We start from the raw sequence: 24,181 nt of genomic DNA, 5'->3' as shown, positions 1-24,181 counted from the left end.
TTTCCTGCCAGTGGACTTCAGGCAGCAATTGGAATGGTTAGGTTCCAAATGCCTCTCTCCTTCTCTCTCTCTCTCTCTGTCTCTCTCCCTCTCCCTCGCTCAGGAACAGCAGGCTTTAAAGCTGCAGGGGCCGCTGCAGACATGACGGCCAGCGGGAGATGAGGGAGCTGTGAGCACAGCAGTGTTTGTAAGCGTTCCTCTCTGGCTGCATCCCATCAGACCTCCTCTCTCTCTCTCTCTCTCTCTCTCTCTATCTCTCTCTCTCTCTCTCTATCTCTCAGCAGCAAATGGGGAAACATTACATCAGCCCACAGCACCGGCGCTGCCAACTGGAGTTAGGGTGAAGCCTTGTGAACATGACGAGAATGGGGAACAGGGGAGGCCGCGAGATTGTCAGGAGTGCCTCAGAGAAGGGGGTGGGTGGGCCACCCCCAGGGTTCCCGCCACACGGCACAGTGGGGCAAGCAGGTGTTCCGCAGTCGTTTCACCAGCCGTTGGGGATGCAGGAGAGCCAGGGACGCACCACAGTTACAGCGTAGCTGAAGCGAAAAGGAATCAATGACACTGAAAACTCTGACCTCGCCATCCATCTCTGACCTATCCATCCACAGAAGCTTGCCCACGTATGTGACCTTTGGTGGATTTGGCAGACAAGCATGGAGAGCTCACTCTCAATGTGTTTGATAAACTAGTTTATCAATATCTGACTTTATAAAAATAGAATATCTCTCTCAGCCAAGGCAGGAAAATGGGTAACTCGGGGTGTTATAACTACGTAAAACACTGACTGTTTTGTGCCTTATTAGCCATTGCGGACACTCTGAGTTAGCGATTTTTTCCTTTTTTTTGCAGCCTTGGCTCAGACAGGAAGTGACGGGGGGCTCCTGGGAGAGGTGGCGAGAGAGGTGGCAAGAAGGAGCGCGGAGAGAGACAAAACAACTCTCTCCCCGGCAACCTCCAGGAAAGCTGCTGTCCCTGGCAACGTCCAGGAAATGGCTGCCAGTTCTGTCCATGTGATTATTTTCACCAGAAGAATGTTGGGGCGGATTTGGACTGCCGGGGAGCCAGTCTGAATGCTTGTCGCCCAACTGCCACCCCTCTTTCGCCCCCTCCCTTCAGCCAGAGAGAGAGGCCCACAAAATGCAATTAACTACATCCGATGTAGCTCTACATTTAATGATACACTGTCTTTGCAGCGGAAATGAGCCCTTCTTTGCATTTTTTGTTGATGGCCTGCAACTGATTTTCATCCATTTCTAGTAACAGGAAGAGAATTCACAAGAAATGCAATTCTTACACAGTTCATTCTTCTGAAACAGATCTTTGAGCTGTGAGGGACATGGAGCCTTTATTTTATCTCTGAGGTGAATGACACTCACATACTTGCTTGCTGGTGTTCACTTGATTCATGGGAAGCTGAACTGATCTGAGAGAATTTTTAAATCAGAGCCGTTAGAATTGATATGAAAAGGTTTCAGACTTCTAAAAAGCTGGGAGTCGGAGCCAATCAGCGTGCAATATGCTGTCAGTGCAATGTGTGTGAATATGTGAGGTGTATGAAATTTTGTGCATATTAATTTAAATTCTGTTTCAATGTGTTACATGTGTTTGATGTATCCAGATAAAAGTCATTTTATCAACCTGTAGGTTTTTCTTTGATCATGAATCAATTGGAATTATTACAGGATAAAAGAAAATTTACTGGTGCAAACAAATGACTTTCCTAAATTGCATAATAACAACACTACAACTGATAATACCAACATTATCGCTAATGGTAATTTAAACTCATTTAGGGGCATGGAGATGCTGCATACATGGCATGCAAAGGGTAAATAGCTGCATTCCAAAATGATTTTCTAAGAAATTAAGAAACCGCAGATGTTTTATCAAGCAAACATCAACCCGCATGGTATCATGCAGCACGTTCATGGATAACCAAAGAACCTCACCTATTAACCGACATCGGATGTTACCCCCCACCATAATGCAATTTATACGTAACCCTGATCATCACAGCCATCAACCATTAATCATTTCTTCAAATGTCAAACTTTGCACTCGGTTTTAGGTCACGGACAGGCTGTCTGTGCTGAGTGACACTGCACGGAACATTCTGCCATGCAGGGACAGAAGTAGGACAGGACTGTTGCACAACGATCAGTTTGGGTCTTGCAGGTGAAGCCACATACAGCCTTTTGTGCTGTATATGTGATATGACTGCAACACAATTGAAGTATCAATTATAATTGCGCATAATTTGTTATAATTTACAGCACACTTTTAAAAAATCCTAATTACTGTCACTGAAGTATATATATATATACAGTATACACATACACACACACACACACACACACATACAGTACCAGTGAAAAGTTTGGACACACTTAATTAAGATAATGGGAAACATGCATTCAAAGTCGTTTTGCTTATGCTTAAGACACTTATGCTTAAATGCTTGCAATTTGTTTCTTAGACAATTATAAACGGTGAAGTTGATCCCTACGTATGAATTTCTTTCCAAAAATTTAATATTTAAAAATATTTTGGCTACTTTGAAGACTCTAAAATATAAGATTGTAAAAAATAAGTAGTAAAGTAGTAAAAAATAAGTAGTAAAAGTAGTAGTAGTAGTATAAGTAGTAATAAGTAGTACAAAATAATGGCAATAGCAAAAAAAGGCAATAGCAGAGTAAATTGTGACTGACAGCTATTCACTACTGTAGCAGGAGACTGCAGTTCAAATCCTGCATGGGGCACCGCAGTATAGCAAGTTATGCATAAATGGAGCATATGTGAGTATGTGCAGTGTAAACCATGTAAGCCACCCTGGATAAGGTCATTGGGTAAATAACTGAATCAATAAATTAATAAATAAACAGGTAAATAATACGATGTTATGCTCTTAGTCACCCAGTATGTCATACATGACATAAAGTCATACTAGGGAAGCACAGAGATGACCTGAAAGACAGGCAATATTATAGCAGGCACTGACCAGCAATGGATTAAACCTGATTTCTTCAGTCCACTATGGGGAAGATTTAATAGACAGAATTACAATTTACAGAAAGACAGTTTAATAGACATCACCATGGTGCATTGTTCTCCTGAGTCTTGTTCTCATATGCTCAACATCTCCAGTTTGGCAGTAATCGAAACTATTAAAAAAATGTTTGGAAAAAGAAAAATAATGTAATGGATGTTACAAATAACCTCACATTGTAAAGTGCAAAGATACACAGAGCACAGGCTACTCCACAGTGACTTACTTCATAGCCAGGGATGAATCAGTTCCAGAGTATGTAGCAGGGAGGGGAGTGGCCACCCGGCCCATCGTGCTGGTTGGACCACTGCAATTGTCCAATGTGTGTGTCCATATGGTAGAGAAATTTTCAGGTTTCCACCTAATTGTTGAGCCAATCATTCCCCAAAATGATGTAAGAGTTCAGTTCCTTATGTAAGAGGTTTTCTGTACATTCTCCTGGCAAATATGTGCATGACAAATATTTGAGCTCAGAGTTTGCTGCTCTTGAATGTTGACTTGACATTTAAACCTCCTCCTTTATTTAATAACTCAACGGACATTATCATTCATCAATTTTAAAAAAGGGGACAACCTACAAAAAATAAGAAAACAAACCTAAATGAAATGAATTATACAGAACATCCCCCCCTCCGAAAAAGCTCTTGAATATTTCCTTTTGAACACTTCCTTAATGATATATTTTGAAAACCTAATATTTGTAAGCACCAAAATCTAAAAAGGGTCAAAGAATCAGAAGCTCAGGGTTCAAGACCACTCCTGAAAAGATACAGGGGTGGTCTCGAACCCTGAGGGACAAGGGACATATTAAATAACATTAAAAGAATTGTCAGTGCAAGCAAGGCTTTATTTTTGTTTACACCGCTCAGCCAAGGTGCTCCAATACTCTGAATTTACCAGTCTCCCCCAAGTTTCAGTCTCACATGCTCATTCATTGGTCCAACAAAGTGACCAATGAGGAGGTAGGCTGAGCCAAACGGCACCGTTTGGTGAGTCTGGAGCTGCCTCTGGGCGTCGGTCCCTATCCTCATGCCCCCTCTAGCATGCCCCACTCCTCCTCAATCCTACAATGCCTTATACCCCCCACCCAACCCCCGCCCCCCAACACACACACATACACAAACACACACTCCGCAGCTGTGGGGAAAAACACATTCATCAGTGCAAAGACAGAATTGGGACTCCTGCCTCTCAAAGTGTCTGTGCTGAGTAAGACCCACAAAGTGGCAAATGCTTCTGCGTGAGGAGATGACATTACTCTCCCAAGGAAGATGGAGGCAACAACAGGCAAAGGAGAGCTGCAGCAGAGAACGTGTACGAAACAAATCACGAGCAATCAGCCTTTTTTGTCCAGTCTGGCTGAATATGGAATTAATTGGTATGCAGGTGTGGTACGTTACAGCCATTTCCCCCCTCTCTGATACTGTACTGTGTGAGGGAACCCCCTGGTGGTTCGAACATGTAACTGCAGTGCTACCAGTAGCTCTTGACAAGGATTGCTCTGGGAGTCACATTGAATCTGTCAACATCAGGATCATACCCCCAAAATAAAGGTACCTGAAACACAAGCAACACAAAGGTCCACCCAATACCAGAGAAAGGCAAATATTTTGTGGACAAAAGGCCATGTAAATCTGTGTAGTAATGGTGTATGGTACATATAGCTATTCTTGTAATAAATACAATGCTCACTTGATGGCAGCCGATGCCATTCCATCACAAACGGTTGTGGCAGGTTTTTTCCTCTATTGCCCCTGCAGTGGGCGAGAAGAATCAGTTCAGATAATTGAGCGCTGAGTCCAGAGTGAACAATCTCAGAAACTGGTGGAAAAAACTGCCCTCGCCTGCTCAGAAGAGAGGAACAAGAGCTCTGTACTAGGTTCATTAAACCTGAGGGGATGAGTGATCTGCCAAGGGGCATCTAGACATCTGAAAGGGAAATGGCAGAAAGAGCTGAGCTTGAATGGGATAAAACAGGACAGACACAGAGACCGCAAACAGACTGTACCGGCTTGCTAATTTGTAACTAGTCTTTACTCCCTGAGAAGCACGAGTGGGAGAAGACACATCCAGATAGAGTCAGTTTCTTGTCAGGTTATGCCTCGTTATAGCAGGCCGGTATCTGCAGGATTTCTCCTCAGATGAGAGAAAGTGGTGCCTCTACTGTAGCCGTGTGTAGAGCTTCCATCACATGACGAAAGCTGCCCTGGTAGTACAGAACAGCCCTTCGGGTGGGCTGTTATGAGGTCGGTGTCGCAGGAGAGGGCAGAGGGCTGCCTATGTATTGTGAAACACGGGAGGAGTCAGGAGGGTGACTGAGAGAGCCACCAGAACACCACGAGAATGATCAGCTTAAAAAAATAAGAGTGATGCTAATGCTTCACCAGGCGTTACACATCTGTGAAAAGATCAGTAGTCACAGTTATGTAAAGATGTAATGTGAAGACTTATGTAAAGTCAGGTAACAATGTGAGCAAACTGACACGAGAGTAAGAGCTTTCATCACACGCTGCCACGAGCCTTCTTGGGCTTTCCCTAAAATGGGCAGAAAGATGCTGTGACTGTGCTCAGCGGCTGTGTAATTCTTCCAAGTTAGCCTAATTGAAAATGGCCTGAACAGCGCATGAAGCTTATGTTTTGCTGAATAAGTCAGTCTCTTTTGCTTAAGCTTCTACGAACAGCAGAGTCAGTGTGTTTTAAATTCATGTGTAAAATATTTATATCTTAAAGGCTGGTGTAGTTGAACAGCTGAAGACAATTTTAAAAATCTAATAACATCACTAATCATTTTTTCTTTTTTTTCTTTTTTTAGTGGCAGGCTGGGACTATAGACCAAAGACTCAGAAGGACCGCAGACACTAGGGCGCTGAAAAGGCAGCCTTAAACAGTCCCAGTCCCATAGCTAATTCTTGTTGTGTATTTGACCTATTAACAGCTGTGTACTTAAGCAATTTAGGGTACAGCAGCATAACCCCAGTCCAGATTTGAACCCGAAAAGTTCTGCTTACTATTCACGCTCACAAACTGATACACCCTGCTGCCCCCATAGGTAGATGAACAGTACCACTACTTACTTACTATTTATCGAAGGTTCAGTTTTTTCCCGTTTCATATCCTGATTATTGATTTGTAGAGCTTCCATAATATGTGTGTTTTAATACAAAATGGAATCTGAGAATTATGCAGCGTGACATTCCAAGAGCTGCAATCAGTTTCTGCAATCAGCCTGTTCACAAGTTCCGATTCTGGAACTGGTAAAGAAGGGCATACTGTCGTTGTCACATGCAAGATAAGTTATGTGGACATGAAAATTTATGAAATAGGTACTCATGACTGCTTTTGATGGGGATTGTTAGTACAAACCATTCTTTCTTGGTCTAAAAAGATTGTATTGGTTCTTCTGGTTTATGTAAACTCAGAATAAACCTGACCCAAACGATGGACCCTAATCCACAAACATCACGCACAGCACCTGTTTCTCCCAGCTGCTCACATAATGACTGTGCTTCTCCATAACCTCTCCACAACTTCTCCTCTCTACAACCATTTCACTATGTACTGATCACAGATCAGTACTATACACACTCTTATGATTAAATCAGCGCATTCATCACTATTGCACACCCCTGACCATTACTGGCTCCACAGTAATCACCTCTGCAATTCCTGCCACGATTCACAAACTGCCATCACTGTGGAAGCCCAGCATTGGTTTCTCATTGCCACAGACTGAACTGGAAGCAGGCAGACACGAGCACGGACAACATCCCTCCCTGGTTACTGGGTGATGGCACGGACGTCCTGGATACGCGGCGCATGGAAATGGGATCGAATCAGAGCGAAACTCATTCCATCTGCTTACATCCAGTCAGGTGCAACTCAGAGCTCCGCGGCGTGACTGGCAATTGGCTGTGCGATTGACTTTGGCAGCCAATGGCGGCTCCAGACTATTGGTGGATGGTGGAAACAGTGGAGAGGCAAGCACGAGCGCATAAAAAGACAAACAATGGGAATATTCAAACGTGCCTGTGGGACAGAAAAAGCAATCAACACAATAATTATTCAGTATATTCATACGCTGAACCAGTGAGGTGTAAATCAAATACCTATTTATTACTATTATAAATAACAAATACAGAAACAGTAAACAATGAATGTTATTAATATTACTTATGGTAATAACATTACATAATATAGTAGATAACTAAATATGGAAATTAATGACAGACTGACGGCTGAGGTATTTGGCATCAACAAACACAATTCTGAAGTCACCTTTACAAAGTGCACACAGTTCTACTGTTAATTGCATAAAGTACTCTGTGTACTATGACTACACTAAAATGTAAACATTGCTTCATGTGAAACTTTACCTGAATGCATGTGAAGTTCCTATCTATTGTAAAAACTAAGTACACCATGTAACAGTTTCTAAATGGCAAAAAACTACGCATGCCTTGGAAATGCTACAAATCAGACCTACAAACTGTTCTAAAAATTACTCTTCAGTTCTTCTGAAAGAGCTATCTTATATTCATACAAAATAAATGGCACTATTATATTGACAATTATGGCTAGCTGGCCCTTCTAACTTGTTTGCATGTGTATACATGGCATTGCACTGATTCTCACCGTACGAGTTCACTCTCCCATTGTGTCTACCTGTGTAAGTGTGTGCAGACACATTACACATGTTGAGTGTCAGACTCATGAATTGGGATTATGTTTCATGCAGAGACCTGACAATCTCACACATCTGAATGTGGATTTTAATTCTTTGTTTACTCATGGTTATCTCCATGTTAAGATATTGTTAAAGTGACATAAGGCTAGTTTTGGCTACACATGCGCATACCGAAAATCTTGTGAGCATTTTGATTTTTTTGATACTGAAACAACGGCTTGGTGCCTTTAGATCTACTGTATATGCTTGTGTAAGTAAAACATACGGGCACAGAAAAATAAGCACTGTGCCTTTGTTTGAACCAATCTAGCAGTCTTGTATGTTACATGGAGTAGGAGAGAGAATCTCATTGCTAGTTTTTACACTGGGTGATTATTGTCTTCACTTTCTTCCTTCCATTAAGTAAATTAAATAGATAAGAACACCAATGGCACTGCTGTTGTGACATCCATCAGTGCACTTACATGTTCTTGTGCATGTAAATACAAACAGAAATTTCACGTAAGGTAATCAGGTAAGAAGTCCCTCAGGTTAATGCTGGAAGACCACTGGGTGAGACTAAAGAATCTCCTCCTCCTTCACATATAAAATCTCATGGGCAGAGCTGGGGATTTGGTTGACCCCTCCCACCACAAGGAGGCGGTCTCGGATTACAATACTGGGGGCTGAGCAACGGGGCGTGCCCATGGGAGCAAGTCTCTCCCACTTCCTCTTATCCGGGTGAAAGGCCTCCACAGAGTCCATTACAGACGGCTGGTTACCTGCACAAACAGACACAGAGCTCTGATTGCTGTATTCAAATGGTTGGCCTCAAAGTTACCTCATGCAGAGAGAGATTGTAGCCCACTCTACCATCCCTACAGACAACAGTCTCTGGACTTGATCTGATGCAATACACTGATGGCTAGTTCATATCATTCCACTGTTTGTTAACATTCCAGTTCCCCAGGACTGTCTTTCCTCGGACTAGGGAATGATCTTCCATATTTTCAATAACAGATGCAATTTTGTAGTTTATTCAGTTCCCTGTTGCATGCATTGTAATCAACAGTTTATCACTCAAATATAAAAATGCCCTATAACAAATATAGTTTTGATTGATTTGAGTCCGGCAACCAAATGATGAATAATGAAACAATGTCGATGAGAGGTGACGATCATAGTTACAAGTCATGCAGAAGTTTTAATCCAGCGATGGAACTCACCTCCCACGAGGACCACTGTGAGACACTGCTTACTGAACTCATCCCTGATCCTACTACTTAAAAGAATATCGACATTCTGTCCTTATATTTACAAGCAAAGCCATTCAGTGACAAAATCAAACTTTGGTTTATTCCGAGAGTTCATGGTCATGGCACAGCATTTGTAACCTCTGTTTACAATCAGAGAAAAAAAAAAGATTGATTCCTACTACTGAAATGTCAGGTTTCTAGGAAATCTCTAGAAAGAACTCGTAGGAGGTCTGTATATTGTTTGTTTGTCTGTTTGTTAGACTTCATTGATCGGTTGTGTTTTGGGATTAGGGAAGCCGACTGGAATGGGGGGAAAAGTACATCTGGAAGATCTCTCACCTAGGCCTCCAGCCACGATGACCCTCCCACGCAGGAAGGCGCACGCAAAGTCCGCCCGCTTGGTCTTCATGGCAACCGTGTCCTCTGACTTCAGCCACGCCCCTGGGGGAGAACAGCAGGGGGGGAGAGAACAGTGATGTCGACAAGCTGTGGGGGCGGAAACGATGGGAGCGACCGGCTCACCTCCCTCGTTTCGTCTCCCCGTCCTTGAATCTCTCTCTCCGCCGCACCTGCATTATCTCCGCATTTACGAAGGCGAGCCGCCTGTGAGTGGGAGGCGGAGAGGAGCGATTACTTTCTCGCCGGTTTAATAACCTCCGCACGTGATTGGCAAGCCGCGCTTCCTTGATTAATTCCACGCGAATCCGCTCGAAGGATTCAACACTTATATAATGCAATCGCTTGGTCAATTTTAATCTGTGGCATGTTCTTGACTTCGACTGTAAAAAGCAATAAGAGCTAGATATTTAATTGTCGGTATTGCATTCGGAGCTCCGACGCTAATGTGAAGTTAGGCTCGTAACCCGTACAGCTTACATTCTGCTCCCGGATGTTTGTTTATTCAAAACACTTTATCGAATGGACTTTTCAGAGCCTGGGGTTATAATTTCTTTCCGAGAGACGGGCGGCAGGCTGCCGCTCGGCCTAACCCAATGAAAATTAGGATGATTTCTTACGGAACCACTGAGGGGGAACACTTTAATTGCTTGAGAGCTTTGTTTTCTTCCTTTCCTCCCAGAGAACGAGATTAATTTGACATATTGTTCAAACGTGCCAAGGTGTTGCCAGAGCCTCTGAATCCGCTCCTCAGTTTGAAGAGGATATGAGGAGCCCGTTTTAACGGTCTGATATCACCGCTGTTTAATTAGCGCGGGGGGGGGGGTGGGGAGCGATCGAAACGCACGCCTAGGAACAGCATGTTCCGTCTCCCTGACGGGCGGCGCTGTTTTCTGGGGGCCTGGCAACCCGCGACGGGCAAACATGCTCGAAGAAACGGGGAGGGATAGCGCCAGATGACGCGGTTACGGCAAACAGATGGAGGCGTTTTAAATCCACCCTCAGGCGATTCAGTTTCTAACTCCGGTTAAAACTCGACTGGCGGAGCTGTGGCGGAGTGTCTGATGGCAGGAGGGATCCTCGTCCTCCAGCCTCCTATCTCCCGGACCCAGCTGGAGCCCGGTCTGCTGAGAGACGTGAGGTTTTGTTCCAGTCATGGCCCTCTATCAGAAATAACATTCATGCCAGGCAACTTTCGGGTGGAAAACTGACACGCGCCCACAACAAACCTGGAAATCAAATCTGACCACCATTATGAGAAATGTCCTGGATCATCAAAGCATGTTTGGAAAAACTGTCTTTGTTCAGTCATCAGCTCTGGCCCTGAAAAGGTATAATCCTGCACATTGCCGAGGTGTATAGGAAATTGATGGAATCTGAGCAAAGTGAAGGATTAAAGGAAAATAATTTATGTTGTTTAGATTTTATATCTTGTCAAAATTTATGCAACACCCTTTCTTTTTACTGAAGTGAAGATAAGCAAAAATGGTCACAGTACAACCATCATGTGTAACTTTTGATAAATTGACAAAAGCTGTCAGTATCATTTAGGCAGTTGCCAAGAAACACAAAAGTTCTGCACAGGGGAGCTCCCCCTGCTGGAGAAAGTCAGCACTCACCTTGATGGGGGTCGAAGATGTTGACATTCTTAGTGAATTTGGAACGTTGGTGGAGGCCCCCTTGCCGGAGGCCACCAAGCCAGTGGAGACGCCCTGTGCAATCCCATGTTACACCTGAATACGACCTCTTGCAAGGCAAGCTGGGAAGTACTGTCCAGGAGCGGCTGTCTATGTCAAAGACCTCAAAGGTTTTGACAGAGTGCTTGCACTGGCGCCCACCTAGAATGTACACACACACACACCCAAATGATGATAATCCAAAGAATCCACCAGGATTTGACCTGACATTGTTTAGAAGGCACCAAGGGTGTTTTTTTGAGAAACTAGAAACCCAACCAAGTGGCTGGTTGTTGATATTCAAGGTATTCACTGCATGCATCAGCCTATCAAGAACCAAGGGTTATATGCTGCTTGTCATAACCCTGTTCCTTGAGGGTCTTAACCCAGAGGGTTTCATGGGAAACACTTCCTTCTCTGGTGTCTGAAAAACACCAGTGAGGTATTTTGCTCAATCAAACAAGAATTCTGTTGTGTCATCAAACATCTAATTGATTTAATTAAATAAGCACGAGCTTCTGCGTTACTGAAACCAGCCACATTTCCGCCGTAGGGAAATCTACTGCTAATTATTCAGAGAATAGTCTTTAATGCCCTTTAAAACTCTGCCAGCCCAAATCCCATTCGGGAGTTACTCATACTATTATAAAACCGCCAGCATAAGGACCCACACCATAGCCTCACCTGCCACATAGATCTTGGAGCCCAGGAGACAGGCGCTGGTGTCGTAACGGGGCGTCGGCATGGGCGGAAGCAGGGCCCACATGTCCTTGCGGGGATCATACTGCTGCAGAACACTCCTGGGGAGAAGGTCTGCCCCCATGCCGCCCACCGCAAGCGCCCTGCCATCTACAGAGAGGGAACAATAAAGGGACACCCCTGTGTTGGCAGTTGAACAAGAAGGATGATTATAAACAGAATACTGTGCATTGTAGTTTATGCTACTAAGTATACAATTAATACTAATGCTAATAATATTACAATAATACCATCAGACAATAGTACACAACAGAATGAGAAATATTAATAGTCTACTTATTATTATTATTATAGTAACTTTGATGATAAAGTGATACTAGATGATTCATTGTACATTATGTGCATGCATATTATGACAAAACAAGAATAAAAGTTTGCAGTGGCTACATATATCCAAGCATACTGATCCTAGTTAATCCCAACACATGTGATGGACAGACTGACCTTTCACCATGATAGAGATGCCCATGGCAGCCTCTCTGAGTGAACTCCTCTTCCTCCACTTTCCCTCCTCTGTGTTGTACATCTCCACAGCCTTCAGGGGGCGCTGGTCCTTCCCAACGCCCCCCACCACTAGCAGCTGCTTCCCCAGGACTGCCACGGCTGCACCGGCCCTGGGGGTGGGCATCGGGGGCAGGGTGACCCACTGATCCACCTCAGGGGAGTAGAGCTCCAGCGCGCTGATGGGCCGGCCCGTCTCGTCGCACCCCCCGATGGTGTACAGCTGTCCCCCGGCCTCCGCCAGGGAGTGGTAGACGCGCCCGCTGGAGAGCCGCGCCAGGCTCTGCCAGTGGAACTCCTGAGCCGACGGCACCGTCATTCCTCCCGGGCCTCGCGGTCCTCACCGGGACCAGCTCCGCATCAGAGAGAAGGGGGGGTCACTTCCAGGCAGGCCCAGAGTGAGGGCTTCTCTCCCAGGGCCAGGTCTGCTGTCTGTCCTTTTCTCTGTGAGGGTCCTGGAAAGGAAGAGAGGCTATTTCAACCAGAAAACCCCTCTAGTGAGAATCCACAATCTCAGTGGACAGGTTCTGGTATGATGGCTTTTTGAAAGAAGAATGAATCTTCAGTGCGTGTTCATGCACATGGTCATGTCAGCAAATTACTGTTTTAAGGATGGTTATGTATCAGGGTTTACCAGCCTGCAATGCAATCAGCACAAAGTTGTGCAGTCATTTGACATAGCCTGCCCAGGAGACAGAGACACAGTACACTTCTTAGTCTGGAAGATGTCACCTTATTTTAATTTGTCCCTCCATGTCATCCTAGGTCATCATCACAGTGCTGCTTACCACTGATAGGATAGCTTTTGGAGTAATGATCCAATCACAACAGCCAAACTTTTGCCCTACTTTCCCTTTTCATGTCCTTGCCCTGAGGCATGCATGACTAAAATGACAATAACAATAATCATAAACCTCATGTAAAAAAAAAAAATCTTCAAGGCCAAATGTCAAAGACAACAGTGTCTTTAATGCATGAGCATCTAAATGCCTATATTTATATGCCTAAGGACTTTTAGAATCTGAATTGGAAAATGGGTCTTACTGATATTTTCACACACTGAAACCAGAAGTTCCTGGAACACGAATATTAAGGGTAGAATTTGTACTCTCGTGAATGCAGATTGTTGCAATTTGGGGGCGACCTGTATTGATCATGTTCATAAAAACACTGGTTTGCTACTCTTCACACGCTAGTTTACCGTGAGTAATGTAGCGCACGTGCCTCTTTTGTGTTCCGCTGTGGGAAACAGGCTGAGAACTACATTTCATACACACAATGGACAGGAACTCCACCGCGATACTCCTGTAATCCTATCAGGCCATTTCTCACCCTCCCCTGGCTCTGTGGAGTGTGTCAGCTCTTCGGCTTATACAGTTCCTCGGGGCTCCTCTGGTGCTACTGATTTTGTGTTGAGGGGAAAAAACGTGAAATTTCTATGCATTTTTTACAGGGTAACCTCCCCCCCCCCAGTAAAAGCATATATAGGTCCGTGTTTCATTGAGTGGATATAAATGGGTAGATTGCATGGATTGATGAACCACCTGAGACAGCCGATGACACTCATTTTTTCATTTTCTGCCTCCATCAATCTTCCGCCTGGCACGTCGAGGGAAAGGGCGAAAACTCTCTGGCGCTTGATGGAATTGATTTTGCACGGCTGTTTTGCCATGTCCTTCCCTGGCTGTGTACACAATTAGCTTGAAGTGGAGCCCTGTTCCAGAGCTAAGTATCCATCGGTAACCAGGCAACCGTCCTTTTCCTCTCCCTTGCACTCTCTCTCTGCACTCGCTCGCCCGTCTCACCCCAACGCGCTCAAACGGTGCGCGCTGGCCAAGGTGCACCTTGGGTAAATAGAGCTTCCTTGCCCGGGCGACCCACGCTGTGCAGAGGTAATCAAAGCAATGATATCTCTCGCTGAGTGAAGACGGGTCCCCTAACCGGAGCACGTAAGGCTGCTGCAAATTTCATAGCGTTCGATTGGTGCACGTAAAGCAATACCCTTCTCAAAACACCAGCCGGAATGACTGAGCTTTTACATCGTTAGATTATTCCCCAGTGGGCTCGCCAGCCTCCTCATGGCAAATAATGCAAATGTGTTTGTCAAATGAGGATTGATTTCTACCTCATGCTGAGTGAATGACTTAGGCTTTTTGTACCGAAGGTCACAATTATCTAGCTGTAATGTAATATAATTTGATTGGCTCGTTGGAGGCCCAGCGCTCTGGGCTTTTGTGATTGAGAGGAGCATGCTAAGTACATGGGGGACCCTTGGAACCGGCAAGTGCTTAATCAAAATCAATCAAGCTGTAAATGAACTAGTCTCTCTAATTTACAGTTCTAACTCTCACGGCCTCAGACTGATTTGGATATGTATACGCCGATTCTCATTGGTCCTCAGAGACCCCTCAGCGACACATTTACATTTTGTCATTTAGCAGACGGTCTTATCCAAAGAAAGCAAATAAGGTGCATCTGATAGAGTTGCCTGAAAGATTGTAAACCCAGGACATGCTGACCATATTCAAACATGTGTCACACAATGTTGTGATAACTAGTGTATACAGGCTTTGATACATAGGCTAAGCGCAACACAACATACACTGGAATAAATCTACCCAAATACGGGGAGGTGAGTTACGCTTGAGTATGGAAGCATAACCTTGGAAAAGAAAAGGATAGGTGTGTAAATCTTCTAATCCGGGAAAACCTTTCATGTCTTTATTCTTCCACAGTATTTCATTTCTCCGTTTGGCTGTTTGCCTCGCAGACTGTCCTATCCATGATTACTTACACAGACTGAATGTTACATGTTTAATTGGCAGGATGTGGCTACTGAAGCAGAGGAAGTTACTGCGAGCACTGTGCTCTTGCTCAAGGCTACAGCTGTATTGTTCCAGCCACGGCTGCCACTTTACGCTGTTCTCCGCGACGGCTTGCTGCAAGGATCGGCTTTATTGACAAAACCGCGAGAATGATGGATTACAAATCACCTCAGACCCAGTTAATCTGAGCAAACAACCGCATGTGATCCCTGACATACCAAAATCAATATAATGTCACTGAAACCAGCATATATTTATAAACACAGTATATTTTCATTAGGAGGAGATCATCGTCCAGGTTATGGTCATTTCAGCGTAAAGAAAAATGGTTAAAAAAATGGTTAAAACTGCGTATGGTCACAAAAAGAGCTTTGTTTCCAATGAAATGCTGCAAACGTCTATCAATGTCAGCTGGCAAAAAATACATTTTGTGTTGTTTTTTTGGTAGATTTGATGCCCATTACTGTTGCCTGGCATTTGTCTGTCTCCTTCTCGACATTACTGTACTATTTTACTCCTTCATTTAACGGTAAGCCGCAAATTCTTTCAGGCCCAATGAAACAGAAACATGAAAGAACGCACAAGGCAAAGAACCGCTTCTTAAGAACCTTTTTTTTCTCCATTTCTTTCTTTTTAAAACCGCAACTTCAATGTGCAGGGGTGGGTTGCCATGGAAACAATGACACCGTCTTCTGATGCGCGGAGCAGATTCCTACGTTTCATCTCGCTTAGTTTTAATAATGGATTGAAAATCGTCGCTTTACTCACAGCGGTGACCCAGGCGGGCAGCCCCTTGTTAACGAAATAAGATTGCTTTCTCCTGGCATGCCTGTAAACCGCATTAATTACAATCTGTAACTGATTTGCTTCACCTCTTCGTATTTTTAATTAACTGCCTCAACAGCTTGAGAGCAACAGCAGGCTTACACGCGCACACAGGAGTCAAGTTATTTACAATCAGTGCGCATCCCTTTCAAACTTTTTAATTACTTCAGAAAGTCTCTTTTTTTCCTTTTGAATAACTTAGGGCCAAATTCAAACCTTCTGTTCAATGCATTCGTACACACGAGGTTGATGCGTTTCGCTGCAGGCGCACGCTGCTTCATATGATGATTGGAATTCATTCCAAGTCGCCTAGCCCACCACATCAGTGTGATAGACAGGAGCATGACAATTGTACTCCATTATAAATACAAGCTCCAGCCACTTCAAGTCGATGGTCTGTCCGCTCCCCGCACATTTAACAGGTTATGATCTAAAGCCTGCTACATATTCAATGTAGATCAATCAGAAGGAATATTTAAACCAGCAGTGACATTCCTCAGCTTGCACTGGAAATTTTTCACAAAAAGGTAACATAAATATGGGACAAAAAGTATATTTAAAATACACAATTTACTTACTTAATATACAGTGTACTTACTTAATATTAAGAAACACTATATAACAGTACAGATAGGACACAAATTGCAAGATGCAAATCAGTCTTTGGACCAGAATTTGAAGAGGCGAGGAAGACAACATGAACACACAAAGGATAAAAATGAATAAAACTTCCTCCCACGGGTTCACTGAAAGAAAACAATGAACTAAAATAAGACAGACAACACAACAACCTAAAAACAAAGACCCCCAATGGGAACAAATCAAGCTTTTTCAGACTTTTTAACTCAACACTTTCTAACTCTCATTCTTACTTCTCAGACTCTCTGTCATCTTAAATCTACATTTTGCATGATGAAACAACTTGATGGTGCCATTTTTATAAATGTCATAAACACAGTGTGCCATGAACCAGATCATTGTAAAGCTGGGGTTGCTGTGCTTGCGTTTTCTGACATCACAGTGCTCTTGGGATGTCAGAACGCCTAGCTCTTCAAACATGACCGAAATTCTAACATGTCTTTCTAGATCCTTCAAAGATAGGTTGTCCTCCACATACACTGGGGGGCAGATGTTTCATGGGACCATGGGAAGAACATTTTAACTGTAGGAAGAAGGCAGATTCAGATTTTAGATTCATAATGGCTACAGAAGAAAACCACAAAAATTCAGCCATATGCCCATCAGAATCCACACTAGCTTCTGACAAACTCACCCTCATTTCCATCAGAATCCACACTAGCTACTTACAAATTCATCAATACCTCCATGAGAATCCACACTAGCTATTGACAAACTCACCCACATTTCCATCGGAATCCATACCTATCACTATGAGTACTGCTTATAAATCTACTTTCCCTTATTTTTATCGACACATGAACTGGGATGAGCTTTCCCTTCCAGATATAGTACTTATTTTTTGATTACTGCCACCAAATGGTGCATGGGGGAACCTGTTTGTACATTTACACATTTCAACAGATGCATTTCTACATACAGACAGCACTTGTAGACTACTCAGCTCCTCCTCTGGCCTGTACACAATGAATACATGCAGCGTGCCTGAACTGAGTGTGCAGCAGGCTTAATATTTTTTGATGGACGTGGTAACTTTTTAATGCACGGTTCCCGCATGGTCCTTCAGCCTCAGCTTTTTGGAAATTTAACATTTACATCAAAAAGGTTTTAAATGTGACTTGTCTCTTTTAGAAATTTGAGTACATTAACAGTAATAGAATGTAGCCCACATACGTAAATGCCAGATTCACTTAACTGTGCCATTTTTGGATCACCTATCAATCATCCATCTGGATTTCCTATCATTGAGAGCAGCACTGAGGGACACATGGTCTAGTGCAGGGAGGGTGTAAGTATTCACATGTAACTTATACCCCAGCCTATAATTCATCCCATAGAACAATGACATTTGTGATTGATGTCCACGGGGAGACATCCTCCCTACCCAACCCACCACTATTGAAAAAAGACTCTTATAAAGACTGTATAAAAAATACTCTTCCTTTTGAATATATCCATATTTACTGTGGTTACAAATGCAGACTGATTTTATGTATTGGCACTGCATGATATTGGTAGGACAATGATGTTCACAGCATTATTTAACAGTGTATTATTATAAGTTAAAATGTCCACTTGTTAGTGTGAATTTCATGTCTCTGCCAAAGACTTCATAAATACCGCATTCATTTTTGCCAAAATAAGCATAATGTTCACAGCAATTAAACACATGGTGCTTTGCTTTCCTTGACCCTTGTGCTAATTTAATCAGCTGAAGTACATGCAGGTGTAGTGAAGGGAGATCCTCTCTGACTGTGAATATATAAATGAGCTTTTATTGTTGATTCAAAACCCCTGTTTTGAGAAATCCTCTGATATCCCCGCTTTGGCATGATAGAGTATGTGGTCAGAGCTAAATTCAGACCCAAGTGCACAAAATGAAGGAAAGCTCATCACAGCCAGACCACTTAACTAGCATGGAGCTGTGTCTGTCGAAGGCATTGAGGCATTCAAAGAACAAGGATATGAGCCTTCCATTACAGGGTAGCCAAATACCACTGATCACTGACCTTGAGGGCGGGAGTAAATTGGACAGAACCTCTCAACAGTAACAGAATTACAGATTGAGGATCCACAGCAGGAATGGTTCACAAGTTCAGAATCCTAATAGGGTCAGAGGGATGGGGTGTGTGACATTTTGGGTGCTAGGACAAAGGGTGGTCTGGGTGTTCCATCTCAGACCTAGATTCAAACTAACCACAACATTCTGTGTCCTTATCTCTAGTTAAGGAAACGAAGCAATTGCTGCTGCCATCAATATTTAAAAAAATAATAATAATAATTCAATGTTGTGTAAGCAATGCAAAGCTGACTCAGTTTTAATATTACAGGTTAAGACCAAAACATATTGCAGTTAGATTCAATATGGGTTTCAATTTCCTGTGATGGCAAGGTTTTCTTCTGAGGGAACAAGGATATTTTAAGATCTGTTTGAAATATCCCTGTGTATTTCTAATGGCGCCGGAAAAGTGGGACCTGTCAGAATTTTTGGCAAACAGCACTCTTCACTTTTTTAGGCTGGCTGGGTAAAGGGAAAATGCATTCATGTCTGGGTTTATATTCTGTGTTTATCCCTCAGTGGAAAGGAACTTTGAGAGGGGTCTAAGCATTCCTGATATGCAGGAGGTGCAGACATCAATATCGCCATCCGAATTCACAGACACAGAAGGGCAAGAGATGTGTTGTTTGTGGGTTGGAAGTCAGTCTTTTGTTCTATCCCAAAAGAGGCACATTTAAGGAGAGGGAAGATCCAAACATCACCCGAAGATGAGATGCAGGAATGTATGCATTCTGTGGCAGAAAGCTAGGCATGGAGCTATACTGTATGTGAAAGCATGGCTATGGTTGCCGCCGTTTTGATGGAAGAGGCTCTTCCGGGGAGTGAGGCTGGTGTGTTAGCCATCCCCTGATGTGTTCTTCCCTCTTCCTCTGAGACATCTTCACTGTCAAGCTTAGGGATGTGTGACAGCCGCAAGCAGGGCGGGGAAGAGGAGCAACGTGTGCTGTGGATCAAAATCCTGCTACACGTCATATACAAAGGGAGTGTCTGCAATGTGCTGCAGTGGTGGAGGCAGTCACATATTATGGCTAAAATAGGCTTCAGAAATTTGGTCATTAGGGGCCTTTGATTCCTCAGACGGTGCCAAAGTGCGACAAAGTAAACTGACTACCTCTCACATGTTCGTTTTCGCAGAGGAGACAGTTCAAATTCTACCTTCCAGTCTGCCCAATTCACACCTTTTTCCTCTTCTGCAATATTATTTGCCCTTTTCTTACAAGATCGATATAATGATATTACATCTCAAAGGGTGCCTATATACTCTAGGCAGTGTTAAACCTTACAAAAACTGAAAGAAGCATCTTATATCAGAATTGGTAAGCGCAAAGCTACCACTGCTAATGATTTTTAATAGTTATACAACAATATAAAAACAGAACAACATGCACAACCATTCTTACTGGTGCTGATGGTGTTTTAAAAATATGAATTATCGTTATAAAAAGTATAATCCACTCATAATCCAGAACAGGTAGAGTCAAGTAGATCATTCAACAGATAAACAAAAAAAAAGCCTTACGATGACAAATGAGCCCATTGTCTACTAAAGGAACGTAAGTCACTTTTTGGAGAACTAAAACTGCAGCCATGTACCACAAACAGAAAAGCTGACCGGGGGTTCCTGCTTCTTTTGCCCTTCCTTTCACAGAGCTGCTCCCACCAATCGGGGCCATCGGGGCCTAGTCAGGGCAGACCGACAGGTATAAAACTTCATTAACAAGATGGCAGGCTACCCCATGGTACATGACATTTTCGAAGAATTATTCTTCGATGAACACCTGCTCTTAGGCTACTGATGGTGTAAAGTATTCATCTTTCATGCAGCTAACACAAGAGCTCATGGTTCACTGGAATCATAACATAGCCATTTACTGTATGGTCTGCTACAGTAATTGCTTAATAGTTCTAGATATATAGAAAGTGCTTACTTATCACAACTGCAGGTGGAGATAATTTAAATATTGAAAGTGAGAGTTAATGTTGGTGTCTACAGTAAGCATTTACAGTAGGCACATTTTAGAGCTACTTTAACAATCTAACAAGCAATGAGCTATTATTTTAACAGGTCAGTTAGATCATAAATCAAAGACAAAATACTCTGGATGATTTGATTCTTACAGGTAATTGATTCTTAAAAGCAGAAGCACAAACAAATGCATTAAATGGAAATTATGTAGCAAATTTTTAAAAATTATTATTATTTTATTGAAAATGCCCTTAACTAAATTCTTTACACATGGAAAAAAAGTATTTGAATGTACAGTATTACTATATAACCCTTTAATAAAATGAAAATAATGGACTGGCTTGTAGAATTCCTTTCACTGGGCTTTTCATCAGCAGAAAGGGTCTTTCTGAGTTGAACTGCACAACTTTATAACTTGTTCTTTAAAAAAGGTTGATTTTTACTGTATGTAATTCTCATTATTGGAGTGCACTGTATTTGGCTTTCTGATTTTTACTGATATGCTGGCAAGAATATTTTTTTAAATGAATAACTACCCCTCACCAGATTGGCTGCACCTGACAGTGGACATGGCAACCACACCCACGGCGCTCGTACCAGTTTGTCAGCACCAGCCTCATTACAGCACTGATGCAACACGGTTCTGCACTCCACAGCTGCCATGCAGCCCAACAGAAGAGACAGCACAACAGCACTCAGAACCACAGAGTCAGGATTCTGGCTGGTTTCAGTCCTAACTGTCCGGTGGAGGCTTTGAACGTCTGAACGTTCACAATTGCTACTGGAACCTCGCCAACTTATTCAGTGGATTTTCAGGCATTATTCATAGATCCGATGGGTCCTCGCTGTGGTAAATCACACAGTGAAGCAGAACAGCAAAATTCCACAGATGATGCAAGCTTCTGCCCCTGTGGTCAGCAGAGCAGAGCTCAAGCCAGATCTACTTCCCCTAAATTGATCCTTGATTCCTATTCCCATGACGCTGTTGTAACCTACCCCACTTTAATGGGAGTCAAACCCTTTGTCACGACATGTAACCGCTTCCCTCTCCCACGCCATGCTCTGCGTTTCTCCTTTGCAATGTTAATTGTTCGGTTACTGGCAAATCTATTTGCACAGTCATTTCCATAGCAACCCTGGATCTGGCACCAGGCGGGCGTAAGATGGTCTACATCAGATAATGCCATAATTAAGACCAACAATGTGGTTAAAAATGGATGCAAGCAGTCAAACTGTGGACCAGAGGAGAGCCTGGTGGGCCTTGAAAGATAGAGTTACAGAGAAACAATGACATAAAAACAGGATGGGAGGATACTGGTGAGAAGAGCAGCACAAACAACAAAATCACACAATTTTCTGTTGTGCATGACTCATGATTTTACCAAATTTGCCTCGATTTTTCTATTGTTTTGTTCTCCTACAACTTGTTTTCCATTGCTGTGCAAAATGGGTTAAATACCTATACTCTTAGGTGTCTCCATTCATAAGCAGTAGGTCTGAGTATCTTACAGCGTCCTCGTTATTGAGAAAACTCTACCTTGTACAGGGTGGTGATGTTCTTTTGTTTACAATTCTGGATACCCACTGATCTTGAAAAAAGAAGAAAAAAACAGTATGAGGAAAGGATTTGATCTAAGAACGAACAGGTCCAGATAAAACAGTATTTATGGTCTGAAAATAACCACAGAAAGCAAGTTATGAAAAACAGTGTCATTTCACATTCTATGCACAGAGTAAATCATACAAGATATTCATCTCTGTGGAATAGGCGCGTGTGTGCTGAAGGTTAGTCAGGCAGAATACTAAACAGATGACCTTTCATTTGTTTAAATCGCATAATATGACACCATAGTAACAATCATTGCTATTGCGGCCAAAAAGTATTCCAGAAAAATTCTCCTAGTTACTGAGTGTAACAATTTCTTTCTTTTTTTTGCTATGCCTTGTTTTCTGTTAACTGTAAAAATATATACTACATTGTGTAGTATATCTATTGTAGTTGTTGTCGTTATCACAAATAACAAGAGAATATGTTGCCAATTCTGTCAATGATAATTAGAAGACTGTATATTAGAAGGTTTTACACTCAACTGGACGCATAGATATGTTTCCTAAGTTGAAGAATATACATCCCTCAGATTTCTAGGGATTGTCGGAAAGAACAACATTGTGTGTCTCCAAACTAAATGCTGCACGAATTACAACACAGAAAGCCCTAAAACTGTAATTAACTGTACTGTATTTATTTCCGAATACGAGCCACACCGCATTTTGTTAATATTGGCGAAATTAATACAACGGCGTTTCACTGTTAACAATTAAAAACAGGACAACACGCAACCTTCGCTGAAACAACGTAAAGTAAACAGGCGGCAGACGCAGCACGAGCATCAACAGAATTTAAGAACTGATGTATTTATTAAATGCGTTCACTTACTTTTCGCTTGAGACACTCTTATTAACGATAGCGTGGAGCACCAGCAAAGCGCGTGTCCGTCTGTAGCTCGAAACGGCACCGAGTGATCAGTGTGCAGAAAAAAAAAAAGAAAAAACCCACTCGTGCAATAGGCACTCCCTTCCTAGCCCGATACCTTAGCTACAGTCAGGCTACAGATGCAGTGATCAAGAATACTGCCGGCGGATTTATCCACAGACGATGTCACACTGAACTGACCGATATTAGTGTCGTTTTCGGTTTTATCTGGGTCAGTTTTCAAACATTCATGACGCCTCTTCCCTCGTACTTCTCAGTCGTACGGGCAGATTTTAAAGACACTGAGTGGGATCAAGTGCTGTTTTCGTAACCTAAATATCATAGACACAGCTAGACTGACAATAATAATAAAGAAGTGTTCAGTGGAATTTCACGGGTTAACAATTTGAGTTAAAATAGTTAGGCTTTACTTTCAGTCCTATGAACTTCCAACAAAGCTAGGTTGTTATTTAAAAGAACGCGGGTCCCTTGGTACACTTTATGAGCTACATGTAGTTTTACAGTGAATTCTTTATACATAAATTCGCGACAGGGCTATTTGGAGACACATAAATAATACAATGCATTTTCCTGATGACAAGATCCTCGCAAAACGCAGGAGCTATGCGTTTGAGGACGAAATGATTTGACGGCAGTTTTGCCTTAACCCACGTATGGGTTATAAAATATTAATAGCACAAGCACATCCATTCTTTAATCCTGGTTATGCGTACGCAGGGAACATGTCGCATTGTGCTTTTCTGTACACGCTAGAGCCAAAGTAAATCTCGCTGATCCGGGAGATGCAGCCAAAGCGAAACGGTGTCAGATCATCTAGCACCGATTCCCTCTAAAACACAGTGCATCAACTATTTATTTGCGTTCCACATTTCGTTGAGACCTGCCATTCCGATTTTAGGAGGACAGCAGTGAAGCCAAGCTGATACTGTAAGTAGCAAGTGACCATGCGTCACATTATTAAGTACACTGTATTTTTCCATTCACTCTTGTAGCCTCACCGGAAGGAGCGCGCGTCTAATTTGCCCCAGATTTGTACAGTTAAACTAGAAGACCCATTTCTTCAAGGACACAAG

The 24,181-nt window shown here is 42.8% G+C and overlaps 1 protein-coding gene across 1 annotated transcript; it reads right to left on the bottom strand.

Annotated features, from left to right (window-relative positions):
- Positions 1–7,605: 7,605 nt before the first annotated feature.
- klhdc8a (kelch domain containing 8A) lies at positions 7,606–23,379 on the bottom strand. The gene is made up of 7 exons (XM_036530322.1): positions 23,052–23,379; positions 22,152–22,203; positions 12,244–12,755; positions 11,725–11,889; positions 10,984–11,202; positions 9,308–9,409; positions 7,606–8,494 (listed from the first exon to the last, which is right to left on the bottom strand). The coding sequence occupies exons 3-7, from the start codon at positions 12,617–12,619 to the stop codon at positions 8,292–8,294; spliced, it is 1,065 nt and encodes a 354-aa protein (XP_036386215.1). The 5' UTR covers positions 12,620–12,755; positions 22,152–22,203; positions 23,052–23,379; the 3' UTR covers positions 7,606–8,291.
- Between the last annotated feature and the right edge of the window lie 802 nt (positions 23,380–24,181).

This window comes from Megalops cyprinoides, chromosome 6, assembly GCF_013368585.1.
Source record: "Megalops cyprinoides isolate fMegCyp1 chromosome 6, fMegCyp1.pri, whole genome shotgun sequence".
In the NCBI taxonomy this organism is placed as follows: Eukaryota; Metazoa; Chordata; class Actinopteri; order Elopiformes; family Megalopidae; genus Megalops; species Megalops cyprinoides.
Note: the sequence above shows the minus strand (reverse complement) of the source record. Positions and strands in the feature narration are given on the sequence as shown.